Source organism: Lithobates pipiens, unplaced genomic scaffold, assembly GCF_037356315.1.
Source record: "Lithobates pipiens isolate NorthernLeopardFrog02 unplaced genomic scaffold, aLitPip1_a1.2 Scaffold_19, whole genome shotgun sequence".
In the NCBI taxonomy this organism is placed as follows: Eukaryota; Metazoa; Chordata; class Amphibia; order Anura; family Ranidae; genus Lithobates; species Lithobates pipiens.
The window spans coordinates 74,897,857-74,921,803 of record NW_027507764.1 but is presented as its reverse complement, the minus strand read 5'-3'; the positions used below and the strand labels follow the sequence as shown (position 1 = coordinate 74,921,803).

The window sequence follows — 23,947 nt, the reverse complement described above, 5'->3', positions numbered from 1 at the left end:
AAATTAAGTTTGTAATAAAAAAATCTCTTTTAATCCATGATTGTGTACTGGTAATCATTCTGAGAGGGGGTTCAACCCTTTTGAAGTCCCATTTGTCTTTTTCTTTTTGGTATTTGTTTCCTTTTTTGAACGGAGCTTACACAGTAGAGGTCCTCTTTAACGCTTGGTAAAATACACACACACACAAGGCAGAGCGCCCCCCCAATTTTTCAAGTAAAACAAGACAGGATTATTTTTTATTTGCTCTACTTTTAGCTTTTACTTATATTACTCAGCTACTTACATTTTTGCCACAAACAGCAAAAACCACTAAATTAGCCCCGCTGACACTTTCACGTGTGAGGACCAAAAATTATTCTCCTTATTGCGCCTATAGCATAGCTATGCTTTATTTCTGTTTCACAGATACTATAAATACACAAGAAAAAGCTTTTACAACCTCCGCGATTAACACTTCACATAATACAAACAGAAAACATTTTGTCCGCCTCGGCCAATCGGAGGCTCGGCCGTGGCTTCCCAAGCCATGAATCATCCAGCATTGTTTGTGGTCTGCTAGCACGAGTCTTCCCCTTCAATTGAAAGCATATGTCTGCTCGACTGAATATTTATAGAAATCTTACTTAATGAAATGCGGCTTCACAAACAAAAACGAATCAGCGTTTTGCGTTTTTTTTTCAAAAGCCTACATTGACTTTTCACGACTATCCTTTTCTTTGGTAACCGTCAGTGTAATTAATCCAAGCATGATGTTTGGACTTCATTTTAAAGGGGACCTGTCATGGGAGAAGCTTGAAAATTCCCACTGAGGACCTTCTGAAACTGCTTATTGCCTGGCTGTCATGCTGCACCTTTGAGGTGTGTGGGTGAAGCGTGGTGCGGCAGCAGTAACACACACATAGTTTAGATGCAACAGAAAAAAATTGTATTGTAGTCTGATTATTACAGTTTAGAACAAGCTCAGCAGGAAGGCAGCCAAACTGAGAACACTCATGGATGAACAGCAGATTGTAGTAGAGCAGATCTCAGCTGAACTGCCAGCATCTGTCTTGAGGGGTGGAATGCAGCCTAGCTGGTCTGTGCCCAAGCGGGGAGGTTTCCAGGGAGAGTGGCAAATCCCTATGCTTTTCCTACTCATCTGTAACCTAGCCCTGCCCCTATTACTGTCCCTGACAGATGGGTGACCTGTCCCTACAAAACCCACACGCTAAATGCATGCCAAACTCAGGAGCCAGGGTCTTAAATAGACTCTGCCTGACCCAAGATGGCCACCAGGGTCACATAGGCTGACAGCATCCAACCGGAGCGCTGCCCCAGTAACCCAGGAAACTATAGAAGTTCCTCTTGACTTCTTCTCCCTTTGCACTGCGGTTGAGCGCCACCTGCAGAGGAGCAATTAGACTGCACTTGCCTACATGAAAAATGCGTAGAAAAGTGAATTCAGATCAAAATCAAATGCCCCTATTTGTCCTGTGTCAAAGAGAAGAACCCCCTACCCACTGACATTGCCTGCTTTGTCGTTCTCCGTGGTTCTATTCCTCCACTGAGCCAGGAGTCCAAACTTTGTGTAAGCTGCATGTTAGATACCATCAGAGCTTAGAACTGGGTTAATGACTTTCTCCTATCCCTCACGTGATAATGTTAGGACTGGCGATTGGCTGTACAGGCCCCCAGCACTGTATCCTTGGAGGAAGGGAACTAGGCCACATGCACCTCTGGAAGTACAGAGTATTTCCAGGGAATTCAGATGGAGCAGTGGAGAGCCCAGTGAGGATGAGAAGCAGCTGCTATTTTAAGAGAACCTGTTACTTGCTCTGAACGAGCAAAGAGACATTCTCCATTAAAGGGGTTGTAAAGGTAAATGTTTTTTCACCTTAATGCATTCTATGCATTAAGGTGAAAAAACATCTGACAGTGGCGGCGCCCCCAGCCCCCCCGTTTTACTTACCTCACCCATCGAAAATTCCGCGCTCGCCCCCGCTGTCCTCTTCGCCACTCAGCCTGGCCACTGATTGGCTGGAGTGGATGAATTGAAAGCAGCACAGCCATTGGCTCGCGCTGTTGTCAATCACATCTAATGACGTGTCGCGCCGGGGGCGGGGCCGTGTGATACAGCGAGCGGCTATAGCTGCTGGCTGTATCACGGGAGTGCGCCCGCAGGTGCTTCTCACCATGCGAGGGAGCTCGCATGAACGTGAGAAGCACCTGCGGGAGGAAGCAGACACCACTGCCGAGGGACCCCAGAAGAGCAGGTTCGGGGCCACTCTGTGCAAAACGAGCTGCACAGTGGAGGTAAGTATAACATGTTTATTTAAAAAAAATAAAAAAATACCTTTACAATCCCTTTAATTGAAGAAAATCAGCATGGCATGCAGGAGGAGCATTTTTGGAAGTCCTCAATAGCAGCCTTTAAGTTCTTTTCATGAGAGGATTCCATTAAAAGTGTTTACATAGCAAAAAACAAAACAAAAAACAGTTTTGGATAGAACAAAGGTTAAAACCCCAATCATGTATTATGTGTCCCATCGGTAAGACTTCATGTCCTAAGAACATAACAGGAAGTGAGAGGAAATCTCTACAAAGTAAGGGGAATCTCCCTCTTAGACAGTTGTCACTATTGGAAGATCTAGCCTTACTTCTTGCACTAGAGACAAATGAAAATTTGAGATTTGCCATCAAGATGGGGAAAGGATAAACCTGTGCTCAAATCCCAATAGCTTGTACTTGTATTTGAACTATCATGTGCTAAAGGGGTGTGACCACAACAAATGGTGGATGGACCCTCTGCACACTGCTTTACCCTTCCCAGCAACCAATGCAAGGAAAAACAGGGATATTTAGTTCACATATTGCAATACATGTTTAAGTCAGCCAACTGCATCAAAGTAATCCCTCTTCTGGCCAGTCCTACACTGTCCTGCCACTGCAAATGCTAAGGTGGGCACCATGCCAACATGGGGTATAAAGACCCAAGGTGGGATGAGCGACTAGGTTCAGATCTGGTCACTGACCTACATTACAACAGAGAAAAGATATACCTGTGTTCAAATCCCAATAGCCTGTACATGTATTTGAATTATCAGGTGCTAAAGAGGTGTAAACACATATTAACACTACAAATTCTACAAGGTCTTTATGTCCCATGTTAGCCTGGTGTCCACCTTAGCATCTGCAGTGGCAAGGCAGTGTAAGACTGGCCAGAATAGGGATTACTTTGACGCAGTTGGTCAGCTTAAACATGTATTGCAATATATGTGAACTAAATATGCCTGTTATTCATTGGATAGTTTGCTGGGAAGGGTGTAGCAGTGTGCAAAGGGTCCATCCATTTGTATTGCTATCAAGATGGGCACAAGAACAAATAAAGGCAATTCTATCTAGTAGGGACACTAATATAATAAAAAACTTGACAGGAGTTACAATCCTTCCCTACTCTATTCAAACCTAAAAGCAAAGGCTTGGACCTACAGTGGTAATCAGATTGTAAGTAGCAGTAGTAGATTAGTCTATACATGAGACAATGTGGCCAACTCAACAGCCTGCGGTTTCTTGAAAATCTTTTCACAATTCAACAAAATGGTACAGCCTTTGTCTTTGCAGCCAGGGTTGTACCTGTGGACAGAGTCACATATAACGGCTTAGCACAAAACTATCCCTCTATAGCAGGAGGTCTCCAGACTTAAAAAACAAAAGGGGGACAGTTTTTTGTCCTTCAAACTTTAGGGGGTCAGACTGTAGCCAGAGGGAGAAGAAAATGGCCTGGCATATGTTGAGGTAAACAGTGACCCATCATTGGTATCAATAGGAGGAATAGTGCCCTATCATTGGTATCAATGGGAGGAATAGTGCCCCGTACTTAAAAGGGTTGTAAAGCTTTGTTTTTTATTTTCTAAATAGGTTCCTTTAAGCTAGTGCATTGTTGGTTCACTTACATTTTCCTTCGATTTCCCTTCTAAATGTTTTCTTTTCTTTGTCTGAATTTCTCTCTTCCTGTTTCTCCTCAGTAAACTTCACACCATCATCCCAGCGGTGTTTAGTCAGCCAGAATAGCTTACTGAACAGCTTACTGAGGAGGAACAGGAAGTGAGAAATTCAGACAAAAAAAACAAAGAAAAAAAAAACATTTAGAAGGGAAATCTAAGGAAAAGGTAAGTGAACCAACAATGCACTAGCTTAAAGGAACCTATTTAGAAAATAAAAAACAAACCTTTACAACCCCTTTAATGTCAGTGGGGGGGGGGGGGGGGAATAGTGCCTTATCATTGGAAGGAATAGTGCCCCATCATTCGCATCAATGGGATTAATAGTGGCCCGTGGTTAATGTCAGTGGGGGAATAATGCCCCATCATTGGTATCAATGGGAGGAAAAGTGCCCCAAAGTTGGTGTCAATGGAAGGAGTAGTGCTCCATCATTATTATCAATGGGAAGAACAGTACCCCATGGTTAATGTCAGTGGGAGGAATAATGCTCCATCATTGGTGTCAGTGGGAGTAATAGTGGCCCATCATTGGTGTCAGTGGGAGTAATAGTGGCCCATCATTGGTGTCAGTGGGAGTAATAGTGGCCCATCATTGGTGTCAGTGGGAGGAACAGGGCCCCATTGTCAGTGTCAGTGGCAGGAAGCATGCCCACTGTTGCAGTGACAGTGAGGGAAATAATGCCACAAGGGCTGGATAAAAGCAAACAAAGAGCCCCAGGTTGGAGACCACTGCTCTATACTAAAAATATTTGCACAACTAAATATTAGGCCACATATTGTATTGTATAAATATTATACACTTTATTAAAGAAATAACATATACAGTAAGCCAAGTTTCACCTAAACAGCCCAACACAATCCAATCGCAATGTTTGTTGAGTTTTACTCCATTAGCTATGCTGTCCTGGATGCCATTTGCGTACATATCCAGAGTCTGAATAGACAGGTTATTGTATTCAGACTCTGGCCTTTCAGTTTATTATTTACATAGTATTCAGATTTCATGATTATACAGTTTGTACTTTTCCCTGTAGCCTCATTGTGATAATAACGTTTAATGCATAGTGAACCCGGGTCACTCCAGCGCAGGACTCACATTGAGTCTTTTAGCAGCTGGTCCATTTAGCTTATTATAGATTGGTGGATAGGTTATGTTTGGGCCTTTAAATGTTTTTAATAATGTGTTTATGCATCATTTGGTTATCTATGTGCTCCTTGGGGTATATGTTGTTATGATAACTATATGAGCTTTATAATAATAAAGCTATATCATATTTTTTGATAATACAGTATTTGGCTTAAAGTGGATTCCCCCCCCCCCCCCCAAAAAAAAACAAAAGTCAGTTCTGCATACACATCTATATGCATATTCTATTCAAATTCATTTATTGTACTTTCTTATGTTCTTCGGCAATGGTGACATTGCCTTCCAACTGGCTACATTGCCAGTGTCTTCCAACTGCCCCTGAAAAGGTTTGCTATGAATGTCTTTCAACTGCCCCCTGAAAGGCTACATTATGAGTGCCCTCCAGCTGCCCCCTGGGAAAGCTCCATTATCAGTGCCGTCTAGCTGCCTCCTGGGAAGGCCATGTTACTAGTGCATTCTAAATGCCCTTTGTGAAGGCCATATTACCAGTGTCTTCCAGCAACCCCTGAAAAGGTTTGCTAAGAATGCCTTCTAACTGCCTGCCCCCTGAAAGGCTACATTATGAATGCCCTCTAGCTGCCCCCTGGGAAAGCTTCATTATCAGTGCTCTCTAGTTGCCCCCTGGGAAGGCCAGGTTACTAGTGCCTTCTAAATGCCTTTTGTGAAGGCTATATTATCAGTTTCTTCCAGCACCCCCTGAGATGGCTACATTACCAGTACCTTCCAGCTGTCCTGTGGGAAGGCTACACTACCAGTGCCCTCCTGTGAAATCGATGCTGCCCATGCCTCCCAAATACCATCTGGGAAAGCTACGTTACCAGTGCCTACCAGTTGCCTCCCTGAGAAAGCTACCTAACCAATACCTTCCAGCTGCCTCCTGAAAAGGTTAAATTACCAGTGCCAACAGCTTTGCCCTGGGAAGGCTACATTATACTTATGCCCAATACACACGATCAGAAATTCTGCCAGCAAAAGTCGGATGTGAGCTTTTGGTCAGAAATTCTGACCGTGTGTATGCTCCATCGGACTTTTGCTGGCAGAATTCCAGCCAGCAAAAGATTGAGAGCAGATTCTCTATTTTTTGGTCGGAAAAAGTTCCTATCCCAAAATGCGTTAGTCTGTATGCAATTCGGACACACAAAAAAAATCACGCATGCTTGGAAACAATTCGACGCATGCTCGGAAGCATTGAACTTAATTTTCTCAGCTCGTCGTAGTGTTGTACGTCACCGCGTTCTTGACGGTCTAAAGTTCAGAGAACTTTTGTGTGACCGTGTGTATGCAAGCCAAGCTTGAGCGGAATTCTGTCGGAAAGACCATCCAAGATTTTTCTGATGGAATTTCTGATTGCGTGTAAGGGGCATAAGGATCTCCCTGAAAGGCACTAGTAAACTGCAAGATCTAAGATTTCACAAACTCTCAGAAGATCTTGGGCAATGTGTTCTTTTTTCCCCCAAAGATGAAGTGTATGGGCCCTTTAGCGCTTAACCCAGTGGGATGTAGTTGGGTGCATTTTGGACTGCACTCCAACTTTATAGACAGTCCAAAACCAGGCTATTCTATGGGTACAGTTCACTGCAGCAAAGTACAGCATGCTGCATTTTACTGCACTGGAAAACGTGCAAAAATGCATGCAAGCGCACTGCAATCACAGTGCACATAGAAGCCCAAGGTAAGAAAGAAGAAGGAAGTGAGTCTGCACACTGACAGACTACTGCGGTATACTTCATACATAAACAACTTGGGTCTCACAATGAAGAAAGAAAAGCATTTTCCAGGATACAATTTCAGGGAAGAATAATGCATTTCTGATAACAACTGGCATCCCAATCACTAACAGGAAGACAAACTTTACTGATCTCCTTCCTCCTAAGAATGAAACACAAGATTATCTCTCACATCCATCTACGACAACACATGGGATGTCACTATCACCGATAAACGGAAGGATTCAAATGGATCTAACTTGGCAGTGTAGAAACACAGCAGGAAAAACTGCATCAGTGTTTCTCAACCCTTTTCCAGTCGAGGATTGGTTCACATTACTGCATGTCGGAAAAAACATACAAAATCGCATGCATTACTGACGCACACAAAACACACCACTCTTTACCAGATGCACAGGGGTGTCATTAAAGTGGATTTGATGTTATAATGTAGAGTATAAGATTTCCTATCATTTGAGCCCAACCTTCCCACAAAGAGTTAATCCAGCTCTGAGAAATCCTCGTTTATTGTTCAGTGAGATAATTCTTGACAAACAGAGAAAAACTTTGTCAAATCCTCCCCCTTGCTGTGAGTGACAGGTGATTTACATATCTCGTGCACTAGCCTAAGAGACGTGCATTTTTTTAAAATTCCCTCCCACTCCTTTCTTCTGCTGCTCTGCAAGGATTGGCTGTTCCACACCTCAGCATAATTGGGCATGCGGAAGTCATGTGGGGACTTTCCTGTCTTTTCACTGGATGTTAGAGATCATAGGAGAAGTTCAGTGTAAGAAATACACAGGAGAAAATGCATATTGACAAGGGGAGTGTAGAGGTGGGTGGGGAGTCTACTGACATCATGACTCCACCCACCGATCTCCAGACAACAGACCCACCCACAGAATATTCAGTTTTTCGGGTCTCATAGCAGACAGAGGGGGGACATTTGACAGGTAAAGATACATGCAGGAGGTATGTATATCCATATAGATAACCCCTATGGCAGTAGTTTAGAAAGAATGACATTGGGTTTACATCCACTTTAATTCTTAATGGTACCCCCAAGCCTTAGCAAACAGAGTGTGTTTTCAGAGTGGCGCGATTTAAAAAAAGGGGTCGGGGACTAGGGCGAGTTTACACCAGAATGCGCTGCGATCCATTGGTAACGGTACTCCAAAACACAGATCATAAATGCAGTGTTTTTGAAGGGACCAAATTGCATGATACTGGAGTACAATGCTGATTTGGTGTGGCACGTTTTTAAAAGTAGCATATGAACTACTTCTTCTGCATTCCAGTGTAAATCTGCAGCCCATTCAAATAAATAGGCTGCAAAATCACACTGCACGTTCCCTGTCTGCTAACCTCTGCACCCCAACCCCACTGTGCTCACCTTTGAACCCCAATCCCCCTGCTAAACTCTGCACCCCAGAAACCTTCTACTCACCTAAGCAATGCAACTCTCTGCTCACCTAGGTACCCCAAACCCCCTGCTCTGCTCACTTCTATACCCCAAATCCCCCTTTCTGCTCACTTCTGTACCCCAAACCCCCTTTCTGCTCACTTCTGCACCCCAAACCCCCTCTCTGCTCACCACTGTACCCCAAAACCCAATTTCTGCTCACTTCTGTACCCCTAATCCCCCTCTCTGCACCCCAAAACCCCATTTATACTCACTTTTGTACCCCAACCCCCCTCTCTGCTCACCTCTGTACCCCAAACTCCCTGTTGGCACACTTATGTACCTCACTTTTTCTCTGATCCCCTCTACACCTTACTTTCCTCTCACTAGAGCCTCAGGGCAGGAATGTTTTTCCATTACAATCCACTTAGCTGTGGGCAGTGCTGGCCGAATACTGTCCTGTAGGGGGAGGTGGAGAGCTCAGGATTCAGAAAGCCCTCTCCCCCTGCCAATAACTTTCACTGCATTGTGCCGACCGAGCTGTGCTGATTTTCCGTGGGGCTGCAGTTTGGCTGTATAAGACATCCAGGATGCCGTGGCACCCCTGAGGACCTCAGGTGGCACTCTGGTTGAGAAAGGCTTAAAGGGGATGTAAAACCTTCAGGTTTTTCACCTTAATACATTCTTGGTATAAAGGTGACAAACCTCCTGTGATGCAGCAACCCCTCCAGAACCCCCCTTTTTCCTACCTGAACCCGGTCTTTCTAGCGACAGGGATGAGCACAGCAGCTCCAGCCAGTGTCTTGGTTCCTGATTGGATAGATTAATAGCAGCGCAGCCATTGGCTCCCAATCAAATCCAATGATGCGGGAGCCGGGGCTGAGTCCTGCTGTTTTAATAGACGCAGCAGCAGGACACAGGAGTGCACCCGCATGAGTGCCCCGAGGGAGAGGCTCTCCAAAGGGGCACTCGAGAAGAGGAGGAGCTAGGAGCGCCGCTGAGGGACCCCAGAAAAGAAGGATCGGGGCCACTCTGTGCAAAACCAACTGCACAGAGGAGGTAAGTAGGACATGTATGTTTTTATTTATTTTTTATTTTTTTAAACGAACCTTTAGTTACCCTTTAACTAGAGAACAAAGAACTTATAATTAAAGTGGTATTAAACTCAAAACCAGAAATGTCATATATTGCAGCTTACAGACCAATATATGTGGTGACTGCATTCGTTTTCTTTTTTCCCTCTGTTTTCACCTGGTGATTTATCCAGTAACACACCTCCTGTGTTAGAGAGACACAACTCTGGATGAAGGAGCACCGTTGGCACATTTAGACAGCAGCACTGTCAGTCTGGAGGGGATGGGAATGTTAGATGTACTAGCAGATTTTTGCATCCATGCGATCTGGTGCAGTCTGGTGCAGGCAAACGCACTGCGTTTGCAACCTGCGCTGGAGGTATCATTAAGATTACACTGACACCCGGTGCAGATCACAAGGGTAGTGTGATCCGCATGTGGTTTGGGAAATGCAAACGGATCGTGAGCTTTCCTGCACTGCATTACCGTGAACCTAGGCTAAAAGTGTTCTTCTAAAACAGGAGAAGGCAACCTGGGGCCCTCCAGCTATTGCAGAACTACAAGTCCCATCATGCCTCTGGGACTAATTGTACCTTCCAGCCTTGCAATGCCTCATGGGAAATGTAGTTCCACAACAGCTGGAGGACCCCAGGTTCTAAAACGTAGTTTTAGTTATCCAGTCTTCCTTTCATAGAACAGCTTGTATACAGATAGAGTCAATCAGATTTGTTTATTAGCTGAATGAGGCAAAAGTCCAGAGTCCAAAGTCCAGAACCCGTCAAAATTTCTCCTTTATTTGAAATGACCTGAAAAGTTCTGGGAGCCAATATGTTACTGATGGCTGATGTATGGGTCGGTCAAGGTTGGAGCTCTACAAGTGAAAGAACAGTTATTGTACCTGCTAAGTCCATCAGCTTTCCTTACCAAGTCCAAAAAAAGTTCACAGTCCATAGCAACCAATCAGAGGTCTTCTTTCTGCAATTTGTGCTGATTGGATTTACAAGGGGCTCTGCTGTTTGTCATTATCATGGCTGTTTGCACGGTTTTACCAAATAAAGCCGCCCACAGACATAAGATAAAAGACAGCAGAAGCAACCAATTTTGGAGCAATCTGAATCACACAACCCTCAGTAAACCTTTGGGCAGAATCTACCACCGTTTGCTTTCAGATGCAAAAACCAGCAAGCAATGCCCAGAGGGTTATGATCAGCCCAGCAACAATAGGGGGGTATTGCATGTTCACCCCAAGACCAATGATCAATAGTTTGCACTTTTTGAGGGGATTTTAAATGTTTAAAACAATGACTGTGAAGGTTACATGTGTGTAGGCACACATTTCACAGCTCATTTCACAAAGCTAAGGTTTTGACGAGATAAAGCTTCCTCCTCGGCTCTTAAACACTTGCCTACTGGGCACTACCCTCTTCCTGCCCAGGCCAGTTTTTAACTGTCAGCGCTGTCTGACTTTGAATGACAATTGCCGGGTCATGCAACCCTGTACTAGAATTTTTTTCACACCAATAAAGCTTTCTTTTGGTGGTATTTAATCACCACTGTGTTTTTTTTTTTTTGCTAAACAAATACCGAAAATTTTGAGAAAAAAATATTTTTCATAGTTTGTTATAAAATTTAGCAAACAGCTCGTTTTTCTCCTTTGCTGATGGGCACTGATAGACAGCACTGATGAGAAGGCACTGATTGGCAGCACTGGTGGGCACTGTTGGGACTGTACTGATAATCAGGACACTGATAATCAATGCCCAGACCAGACCACTTTTTGCGATTCGGCACTGCGTCGCTTTAACTGACAATTGCGTGGTCATGCGATGTGGCTCCCAAACAAAATTGGCGTCCTTTTTTTCCCACAAATAGAGCTTTCTTTTGGTGGTATTTTATCACCCCTGCGTTTTTTTTTTTTTTGCGCTATAAACAAAAATAGAGCGTCAATTTTGAAAAAAAAAAAAACACATTATTTTTTACTTTTTGTTATAATAAATATCCCCCAAAAATATATAAAAAAAAATTTTTCCCCTCAGTTTAGGCCGATACGTATTCTTCTACATATTTTTAGTAAAAAAAAAAAAAAAATCGCAATAAGCGATTATTGATTGGTTTGCGCAAAAGTTATAGCGTTTACAAAATAGGGGTTGTTTTATGGCATTTTTATTAATAATTTTTTTTTTACTAGTAATGGGCGGCGATCATCGATTTTTATTGTGATTGCGATATTATGACGGACACATCGGACATTTTTGACACATTTTTGGGACCACTGTCATTTATACAGCAATCACTGCGATATAAATGCAGTGATTCCTGTGTAAATGACACTGGCAGTGAAGGGGTTAACCAGTGGGTGGCAGTGTAGGGGTTAAGTGTTCCTAGGGGTGTGTTACTAACTGTGGGGGGCTGGGCTTTCATTTAGTGAACACTGATCTCTGCTCCAATCACATGGAGCAGAGATCAGCGTTACTAGTTGCTAGGCAGAATGGGGAGATGCTGTTTACAACGGCATTTCTCCGTTCAGCCGCCCCGTGAGACAATCGTGGGTATGCCCGCGGCGATCGAGTCCGTGGGACCCGCGACCGGACTCACAGGGGTCCCGACCGGCAAGGTGGCATTAAAGATTGGACGTACCTGTACGCTAATATGCCTGCCCGTGCCATTGTGCCGACGTACATCGGCGTGCGCCGGTCGGGAACCGGTTAAGGTGAAAAAACGGTTTCAGGAGTTTACAACCACATTAAAACTTTAAAGGGGTTGTAAACCTTTGTGTTTTCACCTGCATCTGATGCATTAAGGCGAAAAAACACCTTGCAGTCACCGGCCCCCCTGTTTGACTTACCTGAGCCCCGAATTTGCGTTGGCCGTCCCCACCGTCCCTCTCTCCACGGGTTCCCGTCTCTTGATTGGATAGATTAATAGCAGCGCAGCCATTGGCTCCCACTGCTGTCAATTAAATCCAATGACGTGGGCGCCGGGGGGCGAGGCCGAGTCCTGCATTCGGCCTCTATGGACAGCGAATGCTGAACTCGGGATCGCACCCGCAAGGTAACGCCCTCGAGAGAGCGCTTCTCCAAGGGGGTTTTCTGCTGTGGGGAGAAGCCACAAGAGCTGCAGAAGGACCCCAAAAATGGATGTTCAAGGCCACTCTGTGCAAAACAAGCTGCACAGTGGAGGTAAGCAGAAAAAAAGTTGGGAGGGATTGTCCCTGGGGCATCCCTCGCAACTTTTTTTCTCTTCATTGTAGGATGTGGTTTGGGTTATACTACTTTTAGAATTCTAGGTAGTGTTAAAATGATTGTAAACCCTTACAGACCACTTTTACCTACAGGTAAGCCTAGATTAAGGCTTACCTGTAGGTGCAACAAATATCTCCTGACCTTACCTGGTTTAGGAGATATTTGCAAAAGACAGGCACCGCTGTCTCTGACGCATGCACCGTAGATAGCTGCGCGCAGGTGCACTGAGCTTGCCGCTGCTAACGACGATCATGCTGTTAGTGGCGGCTCCCGTGCGCATGTGTGGGAGTGACATCATCGCGGCTCCGGCCAATCACAGCGCCAGAGCCACGATACCTGGAAGGAAGATTGACGCTTCATGGAAGAGGGGACAGCGGTGACATCGCTGGCTCCTGTGTCAGGTAAGTGACACATAATGGGCTACTATGCGAAGGATAGTAGCCAATTATGCTTTACCTTTACAGGGAAACAAAGAGGAAGTAAAACCCATCAGGGTTTACTTGCTCTTTAAACTATTAATTTCTCAGTGGAGGTAAGTATGACATGTTTGTTATCTAGAAACAAAACAAAAAAACAATCCTTTAGCATCACTTTAATATAACTTTAAAGTGGGAGTCCACCGGGACTCCGCGCTTTTTTTTTTTTTTTTAAGTCAGCAGCTACAAATACTGCAGCTGCTGACTTTCAAAATAGTGACACTTACCTGTCCAGCGCGCCCGCGATGTCGGCACCCGAAGCCGATCTCTAGATCGACACTCGAGTGCTGCCGCCGCCATCTTGGGTATGGGAATCAGGAAATGGAGCCTTTCGGCTTCATTTCCCAGTTCCCTACTGCGCATGAGGACGGTCCCCGCTGCCTCTGGGATCTGTGTGTTTCCCAGCAGGCAGCGGGGCACTTGCGGAAGGGGGCGGGCACTTGCGGAAAGGGGCGTAATGTACGCCCCTTTCCGCAGAGAGCTAGCCCGGAAGTGGGTGCAGTTACCTGGATTATCCAGGTAACTGCACCCCCCTCCCCCCTGAAAGGTGCCAATTGTGGCGCCGGAGGGGGGGAGGAATCCGATGAGCGGAAGGTCCATTTTAGGGTGGACCTCCGCTTTAAAGCCAAACTCCAGCTAATACTTTATAAGCAGTTACAACAAACAACTTTTTCCTTTTAGAATAAAAGTTTTACACAAATAAAGCTAATCATTGTAAGCACGCCTGCCAGTGTTGAATGGTTTGTCCCATCCCTGTAACTGATACATCTACAAAAGAGCTTGTTCTTTTGAAAAAAACAACAGACTAATCAGCCAGATCTCCAGATGAAAATAGAAGAAAAAAAGCATAAAAAAAGAAAACGAATGCAGCCATCACATCTAAGAATTGGTAAGCTGCAATATAATACATGCTAATAATAAGCCTGCATTATTTCACAGCAAAATCAGATTTGCCGTAGATTAGACCTGTACTCGACAGTTTCCAGGGACAAGCCCGGGACGGTCCCTGGAAAGCGGAGAGAGTTGGCACTTACCTCATCCGATTCCTCGCTGCAATAGAGGTACATCGCTCACAGTCAGCCAAGTACTATTCCTCCAGCCCTTCCATCAGACCACAAAGAGTTGTTGTGACATTCTCCCCATCTGGGCGCCTCATTCCCACGCTCCAGCCAAACAATGAGCGTTGCTTCTATAGATGGGAAGAGGAGAGGAGCCAGGCTCAGCACTGAGCCGGCCGGGTGAAGTTCCAGGGAATTGGTCGGAGCAGCACTGCTTGGGATGTGCACATCCGTTCCTGGGAGAGGGAGGCTTGTCTTAGGGAAATAATGCAGGCTTCTGGTAAATGAAGGATGGGGGGGGGGGGGGGTCACATGGGCCACACAGAGGTGCTCATTGGCTGGAGATGTACTCCACATCAACTTTCACAGACCGCTTAAAAGTCCTCAAGTCCTGCGCTGATGGCAGAAGAGCGTCATTACCATAACATGAGGATGGAGTACAGCAAAACGCCTGGAATGTTCTCCGCCGCCCTAAAACTCCAATTGCTAAGGGCTCCTTTACGCCAGACGCGGCACAAGCGCAAGAAACTGGAATTAGACACGTGCATGACCAAAAAATGGGTTTTCTTTTGATTCGTAAATCTAGTTATTTTGTTGAGTTCAAGTCGGTTGATTCGTTCAATTCGGAATTTTTAAATTTTCTTCCAATTTACAATTTTTTTCGTTTCGAATCGATACATTTTTCTAATTGGTCGAAACGAAAATGTTATACCGTTTTCAATTTGAATGCAGCAAAGTGAACAAACAAAAGAAAAATTTTCATCAAATGATTGCAATGGGGTTGATTTACTAAAGGCAAATCCACTTTGCACTGAATCTAATCCTCTAAATCTGAGGGGTAGATCTGAAATGAGGGGAAGCTCTGCTCATTTTATCATCTAATCACGTGCAAGTTAAAATGCTGTTTTTTTATTTTCCTTGCATGTTTCCCTCGGATCTACAGCGACTTCACTTCCAAGTGCACTCTGCACTTGTAGTTTGCACTTGTAGTGCAAAGTGCATTTGCTTTTAGTAAATAAACCCCCTTGACTCTTTAAACCACCTTTGGCTTAACTTAACAGCATTATTTTGAAATGGTACTCTAATGACACACAATGGGGGTTATTTACAAAAGGCAAATCCACTTTGCACTACAAGTGCAGTCGCTGTAGATCTGAGGGGAAGATCTGAAATGAGGGGAAGCTCTGCTGATTTTATTATCCAATCATGTGCAAGCTAAAATGCTGTTTTTTATTTTCCTTGCATGTCCCCCCCCAGATCTACAGCGACTGCACTTCCAGGGATGCACTGGAAGATTTTACCCCCTTCGTGATTTGGCCATTTTTTTGCTATTCAGCACTGTGCGGTCATGCAACACTGTATCCAAATTAAATTTTTTTCAAGTAGAGCTTTCTTTTGGTGGTATTTGATCACCACTGGGTTTTTTATTTGTTCCTAAATAGACAAAAAAAGATCAAACATAAAAAAAATATATAAAATATATATAAAATAATACATATATATATATATATATATTTTTTTTTTTACTTTCTGCTATAAAACATATCCAATAAAATATTTTAAAAAAATTGAATTTCTTCATACATTTAGGTCAAAATGTATTCTGCTACGTGTCTTTGATAAAGAAAAATCCCAATAAGTGTATATTGGATTTATGTGAAAGTTATAGCGTCTACAAACTAATGGTATATATACTGGAATTTCTTTTACACTAATTAAAGCGGGAGTCCGCCGGGACTCCGCGTTTTTTTTTTTTTTTAAAAGCCAGCAGCTACAAATACTGCAGCTGTTGACTTTTAAAATAGTGACACTTACCTGTCCAGCGCGCCCGCGATGTCGGCACCCGAAGCCGATCTCTAGATCGTCTCTCGGGTCCTGCCGCCGCCATCTTGGGTATGGGAATCAGGAAATGGAGCCTTTCGGCTTCATTTCCCGGTTCCCTACTGCGCATGCGCGAGTCGCGCTGCGCAATAAGGACGGTCCCCGCTGCCTCTGGGATCTGTGTGTTTCCCAGCAGGCAGTGGGGCACTTGCGGAAAGGGGCGGGCACTTGCGGAAAGAGGCGTAATCTACGCCCCTTTCCGCAGAGAGCTATCCCAGAAGTGGGTGCAGATACCTGTACTGTACAGGTATCTGCACCCCCTCCCCCTGAAAGGTGCCAATTGTGGCGCCGGAGGGGGGGAGGGTTCCGATGAGCGGAAGGTCCACTTTAGGGTGGACCTCCGCTTTAATATAATGGGCGGTGATCAGCAACTTATAGCGGACCTGTGATAGTGCAGCAGGCAATCTGGCACTAACTGTCACTAGCTGGGAGGTACATTAACTGACTAACTGATGCTGACATCACCTGTGACATTACTAGTGTGATCAGTGACAATACTCAGTACTATACTGTACCAGTGATGTCATTTCTTTGGAAGGAGATATTTATTGTATACTGAGCCAATGATGTCATTTCTTTGGATGCGAGTAGCGTGACCGGCGGCTCCTGCACACATGCCCGGGGAGTGACGTCACCGGTCTGCTCCCCGGAAGGAAGACAGGCGAAGAGGGATGCGGCCTGCAGCGGGGATGACGGAGACTTCATTTGCAGGTAAGTGGCACATTATGTCTTTACTTTGCAGGGAGGAAAAAAATAATCTGAGTTAGGTTGGCAAGAATAAAGTTTCTACCTGCTGTAGAGAAGGTATTGTCTGCTGCCTTTGCTCACCAACAGGCAAAAAACTCAGTGGACTCCCAAATCCAAAAAACGTCTGTGTTATTGCTATTGATAGACTGCATCATATCTGCCATTTTACATTTTACCCATAGTTCCACTGTAAGTCAGAGCCAGAAATATTAGATAATAAAGGAAAAGCTAGAAAGGCAAAATGCAATATTTCAGGGATTCCGCAGATTACAGAGAGCCCACATAAGAAGGAAATGTGCCATTAATGTGTGGAATGTTACGTATGTGCTCACAGTGCTTTGTAGGGATTTTAAAGGAAGGGTCTCAGGCTTCCACTCATTAGTCACGAGTCTGATCACATGATCCTTTATTATGCTGTACGCTTTCTTTGAAAAAGATGTTTTATATATTTTACTGCAAACAAATAAATATGGAACAGGCCCTTTCACACGAACGTGTCTGTTTACGGGGTCCGCGGGGGATCGTTCTGACGATCCCCGCTGAGCAGGCAGATGACAGGTCTGTGTCTGCACACTGTGCAAGGACCGACTTGTCAGAGCGCCGCTCTCCCCTATGGGGGATCGGATGAAGACGGACCGTAGAGTTCGTTTTCACTCGATCTGATCCGCAGACAGATGGAAAATGACTGCACATGGGATTTCTTATTCATTATATATATATATATATATATATATATATATATATATATATATATATATATATATATATATATATATACACACACACAGTATATATATATATATATATATATATATATATATTTAACATTTAACCAGGCACTTACACCCCCTTCCTGCATCGTTGCCAACATTGCAAAAAAATAAAATTTGGGACACTTTTTTGCATGGTAGACGGAGCCTTGCTATAATTAGGGGGTGTGGCATTTGTTTGTGGGGGGGGCATACCACTGTATAAAAATGTGGTGCATGAAGTGGGTGTGGTTTGCGCAGAGTAGTGGGCATGTCTTAAATGGGCATGGCTCAGAAGGGGTGTGGTATGAGATGAATGAGGGATGAAGGGAGAAAGAAAGAAAGAGGGAGAGAAAGAAAAAGAGAGAAAGAAAGAGGGATGGAGGGACAGCAGGCCCAGATTCTACACTACAATAGAAATATGTGTATTCCAGAAAGTTTAACAATCAGCAGATACTCCATACACTTAGTGTTAGCACTTCAATCATCCCGGCACCATGGTTGGTATGGTATCAGGATGATTGAAGTGCATTATTTGTATTATTACATTGTAATATAGAATGAAATTATTCAACTCACCATAATGTAGAATTAGTCAAAGCCCTGAGCATGTTACCTGCCACGTCGCCTTCCACCAGGTGTCCCCAGCACAGTCCATCCTTCCATCAGGCATTGCCAGCTGACTCCTCCCTTACATCAGACATTGCCAGCGGAATTCCCCGCTTACATCAGACATTACCAGCGGAGTCCCCCTTACATCAGACATTGCCAGTCGAATCCCCCCTTACATCAGACATTGCCAGTCGAGTCCCCCCTTACATCAGACATTGCCAGCGGAGTCCCCCCTTACATCAGACATTGCCAGCGGAGTCCCCCCTTACATCAGCCATTAGCAGCGGAGTCCCCCCTTACATCAGGCATTGCCAGCGGAGTCCCTCCCTTATATCAGGCATTGCTAGCAGTGGAGACTCTCTCCGACGCCATTACTAAACAGAATGGGACAAACTAGCCTAAGCCAGGTGGTTGCCAATAGCAATTGAGCTGCGGCGCCGCCCACCTCCACCCCTTCCCACATCAGGTCACAGACAGTCGGGGAGGTGAGTGGTGCCACAGATCAAATTCTAATGGCAGCCACCGGCCCATTACTAAACAGTAATTATTGTGGTCTTCGGGAAAATGTTGGCCGGTGGAGACATTGTCTCCGTCAGCCACGCACCTCTAGCTGCGGCAGCGGCGCAAAAAAAAGAAAAAAAAACCCAGGAAAATAAGAATTTCCTGGGACATTTCCAGGAAATCCAGGAAAAGGGTCTAAATCCTGGGAATGTCCTGGGAAATTTGGGACAGTTGTTAAGTATTTTCCTGCCCAAGCCAATTTTCAGCTTTCAGCGCTGTCACTGTTTAAATGACAACTGTCATCTGGCCATCATATGACGTCCACCAAGAACGAGAGCCACGCCGCCCAGCCATCATTTGACAGCCGGTAGGCGGGAAGCAGAGATATATATATATATATAGTGACTGCAAAAACACCTGAAAAACACCAGTAAATCGCTATGCTCAGGTGTGAATGGAGCCTTGTGCCACGTACACACGATCAGACTTTCCGGCGGACCAGAGTCTGTCGGACAATTCGATCGTGTGTGGGATCCAGCAGACTTTTTCTTCCCCAAAGTCCAGCGGACCTAGAAATAAAACATGTTTTAAATCTTCCAGCCGAAAGTCCGCTGGACCCAGTTCCTGTCAGGAAGTCCAACGGACCAACTACGATGCAACGGCAACCACAGCACCTGCCCGCGAGAATGTTTCCAGTGCTACAGGGTACTGTACACCAGGCCCTTAGGTCTGGTATGGATTTTAATGGGAACCGCCAACGCAGAGAAACCGGCGTGGGGTCCCCCCCCAAATCCATACCAGACCCTTATCCGAGCACGCAGCCCGGCCGGTTAGGAAAGGGGGTGGGGACGAGCGAGCGCCCCCCCTCCTGAACTGTACCAGGCCGCATGCCCTCAACATGGGGGGGTGGGTGGTTTGGGGGAGGGGGGCACCCTGCGGCCCCCCCACCCCAAAGCACCTTGTCCCCATGTTGATGAGGAGAAGGGTCTCTTCCTGACAACCCTGGCCGTTGGTTGTCAGAGTCTGCGGGCGGGGGGCTTATCGGAATGCGGGAGCCCCCTTTAATAAGGGGGCCCCCAGATCCCGGCCCCCCACCCTATGTAAATGAGTATGGGGTACATCGTACCCCTACCCATTCCCCTGGGGGAAAAAGTGTCAATAAAAAAAAAATACACTACATAGGTTTTTAAAGTAGTTTATTAGACAGGTCCTGGGGTCTTCTTCCGACTTCGGGGGTCTTCTTCTAACTTCTCTGTGCTTTCTGGTTCTTCTCGCCGGGCTCCTCCGCTATCTTCTGCCTCTCTTTTGCTAGTGGAGGAGCTTGCCTTTCTCCTTCGTCGTCACGTCTTCTTCTTCCTTCTTCTGTTCTTCGGATGTTGGCACAACGCTCTCTCCCGCTGTAATGCCATGGACACGACGACTTATATAGGCATGCCCCGGGACTGTGACGTCATAAGGGGCGGCATCACCATGTGACATCACCCGGTGAGGTAGGTTACCCTTAAAATCTATACCAGGCGACTTCCCTAGTCCAGTCGTACCTGGAGTCACGTTCAAAATGAACGGACTTTAGTCCATGTGTGGGCAGGTCCGTTCATTTGGAAAGTCCGTCGGACCTCCTCCAAAACTCCGGTGGGAAGTCCGTCTGTTCGTGTGTGTGCAAGTCCACTCGTTCGGAAAGTCCGGCGGACCTCCGCTGCAAAGTAAGTGCAGGCAGAGCAACCCAGTGGGTTGAGCAAAAAAAAAAGACAACTGTCAGCTCCGGTTGGATCACCTCCTCTGAGTTGTTGTGTTCTGATAGGGAGACCGCCCCCCAGAGTGCTGATCGGGAGCCAGTCGGGTGCTGGTTTTCCAGCATGTGGTCGGACCAGCTGCCATACACACACACAGGCCGAATGTCAGATGGATTTATTGAGCTGGCCGATGTCACCCTGCATTCCGCCCGTGTGTACAGGGCTTAAGTCTGCTAGATACATTCCAGAAGCATCGAAACAAAAGGTGCAACTGTGGACATACATGCTTTGTTAAATGATGATTTCTTTTCTGATCAATCTCTTCTAAAAAGTAAATTTATAGCCGACAACTAATTTGAACGATATGCCAGGGCTCGACAAATTCTGCCTCTCAGCACCTGGGCCCTGCCAGCCCACCCACTGCAGGCACTAGGCGCGAGCAATCCCCACTGCCTGATGCCCTGGCCATGAAGCTCTGGGCGCTGGGCAACCAATCCTCATGTTCAATTTGGTCAGTGCATACCACGGCTGAAATAAAGTTGGACATGCAATGCCGCAATAAGTTGCGATGCACTACCATCACAACCTTAATGATTCTGTGAATAATTGGTTGCATGAAAAATTTTATGTGGGTGTCCTTTTGGTAGTTAGAAGGCCTCTACACTTGGGTCAGTGTTATCATCTAGTTTCCCTAATAGAATATACATAACCGATAATTTATGCAGTTTTGTCTATGTGATTACTTGTACTGTGTGTTCTCTTCAGTACATGGGATTCACTACCCAGCCACTCAGAATTAGAGGTGCATTATTATGATGGATATAATGCTACACAGCCCTCTAATGTGTCTAAACACTCTCTGGAACTGTACGGGGGGGGATATAGGCTCATTACCTTTAGTCCCATTCATTCATCTTTCGTGTGTTTTTTTGCACAATACCATATGGCAGCCTATTCACTTGAATGGGCTTCTTCTACGCTTGAAAAATGCGGCAAAAGGAGCTCTTGCCACTTTTTGGGAGGTGGACTTCACTTTTCATACCACACATTTTGGCTCATTTGAGACAAAATGCTCTTTCCTAGCCACATTTGGGTTGTCATTAACAATAATGGCACTGCAAACATGATTTGGGGTGCCATTAACATTTGTGTGGGTTGCGCTAAGCTATCTTGCCTAGTAGAGTCCCAACGCATGGGCAAGGCAAATTGCCTCATGTTCAATTCTGCCAACAATAATGTCCCTACAAGCGCGATGAACATTTAGCTGTTGAAAGAGTGTTTTTGTCTGGTAGAGATGAGGATTTGCATTGGAGACTGCAAGAGCGGGAGGTATTCTAAATATTTAAATTACGCTCCAGGATACCCCTTGGTTTGAATCAGGTCATTATTGTTTCATTTGACATTCTACCAAAGGATCCACCATGGCAGCAATGGGTTCCAAATGTCTGAATGAGCCCTCAAAGTTGATTTGCTACTGCAATGATACATAGAGGGTTATTTACTAAAGGAAACTCCACTTTGCACTGAAAGTGCACTTGGAAGTAAAGTCGCTGTAGATCCGAGGGGGACATGCAAGGAAAATAAAAAACAAACATTTTAGCTTGCACGATTGGATGATAAAATCAGCACAGGTTCCACTAATTTCAGATCTACCCCTTAGATTTAGAGCGACTGCACTTTCAAGTGCACTTGCAGTGCAAAGTGGATTTGCCTTTTGTAAATAACCCCCATAGCGTTTGATAGTATGGGTACATGCCTTTTCAAGTCAAGTCAAACCTTATTGTCATTCTACTACACGTAAGAACATACAGTAGAACAAAATGTCGTAACTCACAGGGCCATGGTGCTACATACAAATGAAACATAATTATAAATATACAGAGAATAAAAATAGAAAATCTATACACATCTGGGAACTACATAACTGTACATATACTATAAGTCTTTGTAGCAGCAAGTGTTTATAAAAGTGTCTAGTACATATTCAAAATTAAAAAGGAGGGGACGTGAGATGTTCCTGGTCACAATTTATAGGTTGTAGAAGAGGTTTCAAAGAGGATTGGAGTTGAGGGCTCTCACAGCCTGGGGGAAAAAACTGTTGAGCAGTCCGACAGTCCTGGTTTTGATACTCCGGTACCTTCTACTTGATGGCAAGAGCCGAAAGAGACTGTGGGAGGGATGGGTAGGATCCCTCACGATACTGGTAGCTTTGTTGGAGCATCGTGTATGGAAAATGTCCAGGATGGAGGGGAGAGAGACACCAATAATCTTTTCTGCCGTCTTCACTAGCCGCTGCAGGGTTTTGCGGTCAGCAGAACTGCAGTTCCCATACCAGACAATGATGCAGCTGCTCAGCACGCTTTCAGTGGTTTCCCTATAGAATGTAATAAGGATGGGTTGAGAGAGACTTTTTTTTTAAAGCGGTGGAGAAAATATAGGCGCTGTTGTGCCTTCTTAGTTAGTGACGTGATGTTAGTTGTCCAGGTAAGATCCTCTGATATGTGCACTCCCAGGAATTTAATACTGCTTACTCTCTCCACAGTCAAGTTGTCGATGGTCAGTGGGGAGTGATCAACAGAATTTCTCCTGAAATCCATCACAATCTCCTTTGTTTTGTTTACATTTAGGAACAGGTTGTTTGTACTACACCATTTAACCAGTTGTTCCAATTCCTCTTTATAAAGCATTTCATCATTGTTGCTGATGAGGCCTACCACAGTTGAGTCATCCGAAAACTTGATGATATGGTTGGAGCTGAACGTGGCAGTCGTGGGTCAGCAATGTGAAGAGCAGTGGACTGAGCACACATCCCGTGGGGCACCTGTGCTCCGTGTGGTAGTGCTCGACGTGCTGCAACACGAACTGACTGAGGTCTTCCAGTTAAAAAGTCCAGGATCCAATTACAGAGGGACAGGTTGAGGCCCAGCGAGTTCAATTTAGTGATACGTTTCTGAGGAATTATTGTATTAAATGCTGAGCTAAAGTCAATGAACAGAATTCTAACATAAGAGTCTTTCTGTTCTAAGTGGGTAAGGGCCAAGTGAAGAGTAGAGGATACTGCATCGTCCGTGAAATGGTTTGAATGGTATGCAAACTGATATGGGTCCAGTGTGTTTGAAAGACTGGACTTAATGTGATGCATGACTAACCTCTTAAAGCACTTCATCATTATTGGAGTTAGTGCTATGGTACGATAGTCATTCAAACAGGACACAGGTGTCTTCTTTGGCACTGGAATTATGATGGTGGATTTAAGACGCATAGGGACAACCGCCTGGCTGAGCGAAATGTTAAAGATATCTGTAAGGACATCTGTCAGCTGTACAGCACAGTCTCTCAGCACACGTCCAGGTATGTCATCAGGGCCAGTAGCCTTCTGTCGGTTGATCCTGAACAGTGTCTTCCTTACGTCAGCTGGAGAAAAGCAGAGCGCCCGGTCATTTCGGGATATGAGTAGTTTTTGTGAAGGTGTTTGATTCTGCATCTCAAACCGTGTATAAAAATGGTTGAGTGCATCCGGGAGAGAAGTATCATTATCATTGGCCTGTGGCAGGGGCTTGTAGTTAGTGATGGTCTGAATGGCTTGCCTAATTCTCGCTAAAGTGTTTATTCATTTTTTTTATCATATTGTTGATTTGCC

At 45.0% G+C, this 23,947-nt stretch overlaps 1 protein-coding gene across 7 annotated transcripts in view; it reads right to left on the bottom strand.

Moving 5' to 3' along the window:
• CACNB2 (calcium voltage-gated channel auxiliary subunit beta 2) overlaps positions 1–23,947 on the bottom strand; it is a 456,068-nt gene that overhangs the window by 176,955 nt on the left and 255,166 nt on the right. Inside the window, exon 1 of one of the 7 annotated variants that reach the window (XM_077490921.1) lies at positions 14,061–14,343. The exons of the other annotated variants lie outside the window; for them this stretch is intronic. Coding sequence (XP_077347047.1) covers positions 14,061–14,093 — 33 coding nt within the window. The 5' untranslated portion in view covers positions 14,094–14,343. Of the gene's footprint in view, positions 1–14,060; positions 14,344–23,947 lie in introns of those variants that run through there. 7 annotated transcript variants of the gene reach the window in all.